Below are 6,000 nucleotides of genomic sequence, written 5' to 3' on the forward strand. Positions count from 1 at the left end.
GGTAACTTCGTCAATTACGTTCCAATTTGACTGAAATTTTTATATACCGGGCAAAAAATTGCACAAATAAAAAAATCGCACAAACAAAGACCGCACAAAAACAGGTTTCAGTGTACTTTCATTTGACATCATATGGGTTTAATCACCACTTTCTTTCCAACTTTGAAATCTCCCCCCCCCCCTGCGAGGTCTTGCTGAAGCAAACTGTTTTCTACTGAACAGCATGTGTTCATATAAAGAGTTGCTGCTTCAAACAACCTGCATGTTAGAATTTTCACATACCACACCTCAAAAATACACCCTACATTCAATTCTCAGCCCTCAGGCGCTAAGTGAAAAATTAACTTAGCATTCGCTGGTAAGCCTACCTTAAAATGTCATGGCTTTCTCAAAGTAATTTTCGTTTTTTACGTAAAATCTACTACTAGCTTGACTTTCATACATACACACTCATTCCTGTTTTACAAGCAGTTACAAAAATACTTTTAGGTTTACAATAACTTTAACTGAATTTCCTGAAAACAATTTTAAATTGTTTACATTCAATAAAATTCTTTTATAATAAAATAAAGAGTAACGAATTTGCTTCACTTAATTGGAAGCACTCCAAAGTTTCCTAAACTCAGCCTCTCAGATGAACAAATCGTTCTCATTTTTAAACTTAATTAATTTTGATAATTACAAAAAACTAACTTTAAATTTCATTCAATCTGAAGCTAGCTTTTATTTTTAACTTAAATTCTGTTAACTTGACTTTTAACTCTTTCACACATACAACCATATTTCTGTTTTTACTAGCATCGCAAAAATACTTAAACACATGTTCCACAAAACCTTTTACATTTACAATCACTTTAATCGAATTTCCGGTAAACAATTTTAAATGGTTTACATTCAATAAATTTCATTCATTTAAAGAATAACGAATTTGCTTCATTTAATTAGAAGCACTCCAAAGTTTTAGCTCTGTTTCTTGGACTAAAACGGAATATCTCGTTCTCATTTTTAAACTGAATATATTCTGGCAATTACGAAGCCTAATTTTAACTTCATGCGTTCTCAAACTAGTTTTTATTTTTAACTTAATTTCTACTATTAGCTGGACTCTTACACATGTATTAGTATCACAAAAATACTTTGTTTTAACACACATTTCATAAAAACTTGCATTTACAATCAGTTTAAGTGAATTTTCTGAGAACCATTTCAAATCATATATGTTAAATAAAATTCTTTAAAAGATTAACAAATTTGCTGATTCATTTAAGAGAAAACACGCTAACGTTTCCTGAAGTCAGTCTCTCAGACTAAAAATGAACATCTTGTTCTCATTTTTAAACTTAATATATTCTTACAATACAAAATAATTAAGTTAAAGGACGTCTTGCTCTATAAAGTGCTAAAATAAGATTATCCTTGATCAAGGCAACGATTGAAAGAAAATTTTTGAGAACAATTTACTTGAGAGCTACTTTGAGCACAATTTACTTTTAAATTAAGATTAAGTAAAACTACATATTCAAGTAGAGTCATTTTCACTTATCTTTCGTTTGTTGAAGTCAGAGAATATGTTCTGGATGAACTCATTCTAGGAATCGAATTAGGAAGTCTGCTGGACCTTCAGCCGCAGAGCTCCTTGCTCTGAGAGGATAAGGCTGGCCTGGTCAGACGAAGCAGTCCACTGGTTACTAAGCAGATTTCTTGCTCTAGAGAGGTTCATCAAGAGACATTTCAGGCATGGAATGGGTGCCAACGTGGTTAAGAACCGACCACTCACAACGAACACGTGAACTGAGTTTCGGTCTACGATTTCGCAGAGTCGCCCGCGCAGTCGTACCTGCGCAACAATATCTTCACTGACTGGCTACTGCTTAAACCCGTTTCCACAGGTATGAACGGCACTGATGATTAGTTTTTACACCTGAGTAAGCTACCCAACCTGCATTGTGGCTAGTGTTGCTGACTGTACCGAAGAGCCTGGGTTCGAATCCCGGAGAAGGCATGGACGATTGTCAATGTATGCACAAAAAGCTATTAAAATCAATCATACATATTTGTAAGAAAGTAAAACATTATTTTTGGTTCATGATGCTACAAATATGAACCCTATTGTTACAGTTTTTAAAGATTACAAATAACTTCACATTCAACAGATTTCTAATAATCTTTTGTAACTCTATATTTATTGCCGCCCAACCTGTATAGTGGTTACTGTCTCTGATTGCCGTGCCAAAGGGCCCGGGCTCGAATCTTGGAGAAGGCAGCAAATGTATAGTGTCAGTGCGGCTTGGCAGCAATCTAAATATGCAGCAAACCGAAAGTCCTCTCGTGTGGTTGGTTTGGTGGAAAGGGAGAGGTTTAATTGGATAGCTAATATCTCTACGCATATCTGGATATATAATTTATACCAGTGCGATCACGGAGAAATTAATTATTTTATTATTAGTACTCAGAGACTTTTGCATAGCGATAAGCTATTGCGATTTAGTCAGCTCATTACGTTTTAAAACTACATGCCCGGAAACTCGGCGGTAAAGAATCTCATATCCACGGTTCTTCAAATTTAAGTTTAACTTCAGCTACTACAGAATTCTGGGGAGTAGTAACATGTCTCTAATACTTTCCGTGAACTCACTATAAAATAGCTTTCCAAAAAGCAAGAGCGCATTATAAAAGAAATATCAGAATATCAAAAATTAATAGTTGGAAAACATTTTGCACTTCTACCTCCAAAATTTATGGCTCCGCCTTCAAAATAGCGCACAATAAAATTTTCACTCCTCCTTCATTATCAATGTACAGCTTCTCTGAATCAATTTCCTCTTCCCAAGCTGCGTTAGAAATTTTATCAAAACTATTCCCACAAGATGAATATAGATCGAATCATACACAGATACAGAAGCATCTAACAGTTCTTCTACACGTCGTCCTAATCCACCAACAGTTATCATCCCTCCAAAGATCGATGAATTGGAACATATCATCAAAAGACTAAATAACAGGAAAGCACCAGGTCCCGATGGTATCGACAACATCATCTTAAAACTTATTTTTTATAATTATCAACAAATTATTATATCATTCATTAACGCCTGCTGATATAACTTAACATTTCCTAATATATTAAAAAATGCAGAAGTTGTTTTGCTCCTCAAGAAAAATAAACCAGCCACAAACCCTCTACTTATAGACCAATATGCCTTCTTCCCACGTTGGGCAAACTCCTTGAAAAACTAATCCTTTCAAGACTTTTATATCATCTAAATAAGAATAAAATCATGCATGAAAATCAGTATGGATTCACACCAAATAAATCAACAGATCATGCTTTTCAAAAAATGCAAGAAGTCTTAAAGATGAATGAATCAAAGAATCTTCATTCAATAATAATTTCGATAGATATTCAAGCAGCCTTCGATTCTATCCGCTGGAAAGACATCATAACAATTCTAGAAATAATATCATGCCCTCAGGATATCCTTCATATTATCAAAGACTACCTATGCAATAGAACTCTACAATATTCTTCAGATTCCGGTGTAATAAATTATAAATTATCAAAAGGTTGCCCTCAAGGATCTTGCTTAAGCCCTACGTTTTGGAATCTTATAGCAAACGAAGTTTTAAAACTATACGACAATATTAATCATACCCATATCCAAGCATACGCAAATGATTTTCTTCTCATTGTGAACGCAAGTAGCCGGAAATCAAATATTAAAAACTGGAATATTCGTTTAAACAATAACAACTCAGTTTTTCAAGCAGAACTTTTTGCAATCAAAGAAGCCATATGCTTCGCAAAAGAACTTTCTTTACCATCCTTAATTCTCTCTGATAGTGCATCTAGTATTCAAGCTATAATTGGACACAGTCGATCGCCTATTGTACAAGAAATCCATTTTCTACTTTCTCAATTTCAAAACAATAATAGACCACATTTCAAATGGATTAAAGCACACATCGGTAATAGTAGTAACGAGCTCGCAGACGAACTAGCAAAAGGGGCTGCAAACAATTCTTCCCTTCCAAATTACTCAATTCCATATCCAATATCATTACTAAAAACAAAATTAGAAACAGAATTAATGCACTTATGGAAGCAAACCTGGACGGAAGCAACTACCGGCAGAAGAACTTTTACTTTCATATCAAAACCTTCAAGATCATTAATATCTACCAACCGTTCAATTACATTTTTCCTAACAGCTCATGGTCCATTTCCAAAATACCTTCATAGATTCGGACTTCAGCATACAAATCTCTGTACCTGTGGTAATGAAGGCACAATAGATCATTATCTCTTTCACTGCAACATTACTAAAGATTATCACCTTAAAGCATACAATTTAACTTCTGCTCAGTTATGGTTTCAACAGTTATTAAAAAGTAATATTCTCAGAAATAATCTTCATAATATAATAAATTATATCTCCGCAAACATCGATAATCTTAAAGGAACTTGAAATCATTATTCTTTGTTCATTTACCTTACTTAATAAGCCATTCTTTCTACTACCTCATTTTAATGCTTTCACTCAAGACTATCTTTATTTAAACCTTCAAGATCTCTCAAGCTCGATCAAGAATTTAAGGATATTTTCTAACTCCATCTCCTTAATATATTAATAAATTCTCAACTCAAGATTTTTAGTCAAGTCTTTTACTCAAGAATGACTCTCTATCAAGAATTTCCACGAACTTTTCATTCAGGTCATCCTAATTCATTCAAATACTATTTCTCATCAACTTTTATTCAATTACTGCTCTTCATTCTCCATAATGAAATACTTTACTCTTTACATATCTTACATTCTCAGCCTCTACTATTCTTATACATTATGTTGTTCATTTTCAAAATTTGTAATGATCTTCTTAAGTATTTACTTATCTATTTACGTTTCATTTACTTTCATATTTCTTTAGGTATTATGTTTTTATATATTTAATTTCTTCAATTTTTATTATATAATTCTCAAAATTCTGATACTTTATTTGACTTCATATATAACACCATTGTATTTATCTTTGTAACAGACCTATTTAAGTGTAATTGAACTATTTTATTCATGTCATGGACTGTAACCGAACTATTTTATTTAAACGCCATCTCGTGGCGATATGAAAAAACGTCAATCGACCTCCAGCCGCCATGATGATAGCTTACTATGTTATGTTATTCTCAATGTTTCATTTTTTATGTATATTTCTTTTGTTTGTAACCGTTCCTGTGTGCTCTGTTAATAAATCCTTTTAAAGCTAGCCGGCATTAGTGTCTATTGAGGAACGGCTACATCACATCTTATTCTAAATTTTTAACTTTTATTTATTGTATCTATTTATGTTTATTATTTATTGTATTATTTATATATTTATTTATTGATATTTTATTTTTATTATGTAATTATCAAAATTCTAAAATTTTATTGTATTTTACATAACAACACAGTTGGTAGATGATTCCATCAGTTGAGCGTAAAAGCTGAATGTCTTAAAGGCGGTGCAGCTGCTCATCTGATGGTAAATAAATAAATACTTTCCGTGCAATGAAGGAGTCCGTATAAATTATAAACTTTCTTTTGTACAGGATTGGATTATTCAGTTATGGCAAAGCACACGAGGGCTATCTGCCTGAAGGGAGGGATGCCTTCGTGGAGGACTTTCTAAGGGAAACTGGCTCGTATACACGTTTTCTTTTGCACATACCAGGTTATCAAGTTATTAATAAGATATAAAAAGAAATATTAATAAATACCAAATTAAAGTTCATATTCTGCAACTTTCGAAACTATGCTCATTCATATTCAACTACGTCTGTTTTTTAAATTATTGTCACCATACTAATTCAGAAGTCAAACAACAAAAATCAGAGTTATATTTTCAAAATTCTTTTTTTGAAATTTTGCAACTTTCAAAATTTTGAAAATATAACGCTGATTTTTGTTGTTTGACTTCTGAATTAGTATTTTTTCTGCGTGTTATTGTGTCTTAATTATTGTC

At 32.6% G+C, this 6,000-nt stretch overlaps 1 protein-coding gene across 1 annotated transcript in view; it reads left to right on the forward strand.

Annotated features, from left to right (window-relative positions):
• The window catches only part of LOC146995591 (transcription factor unc-3-like), an 83,694-nt gene extending 77,944 nt beyond the window's left edge, over positions 1-5,750 (forward strand). Inside the window, exon 3 of the mRNA XM_085824476.1 lies at positions 5,588-5,750. Within this exon, the coding sequence (XP_085680602.1) occupies positions 5,588-5,735 (148 nt within the window). The 3' untranslated portion in view covers positions 5,736-5,750. The remainder of the gene's footprint in view (positions 1-5,587) is intronic.
• The last annotated feature ends 250 nt before the right edge of the window (positions 5,751-6,000 follow it).

This window comes from Stegodyphus dumicola, chromosome 9, assembly GCF_044657685.1.
Source record: "Stegodyphus dumicola isolate Sdum_Otavi_A_Nest chromosome 9, ASM4465768v1".
Classification (NCBI taxonomy): domain Eukaryota; kingdom Metazoa; phylum Arthropoda; class Arachnida; order Araneae; family Eresidae; genus Stegodyphus; species Stegodyphus dumicola.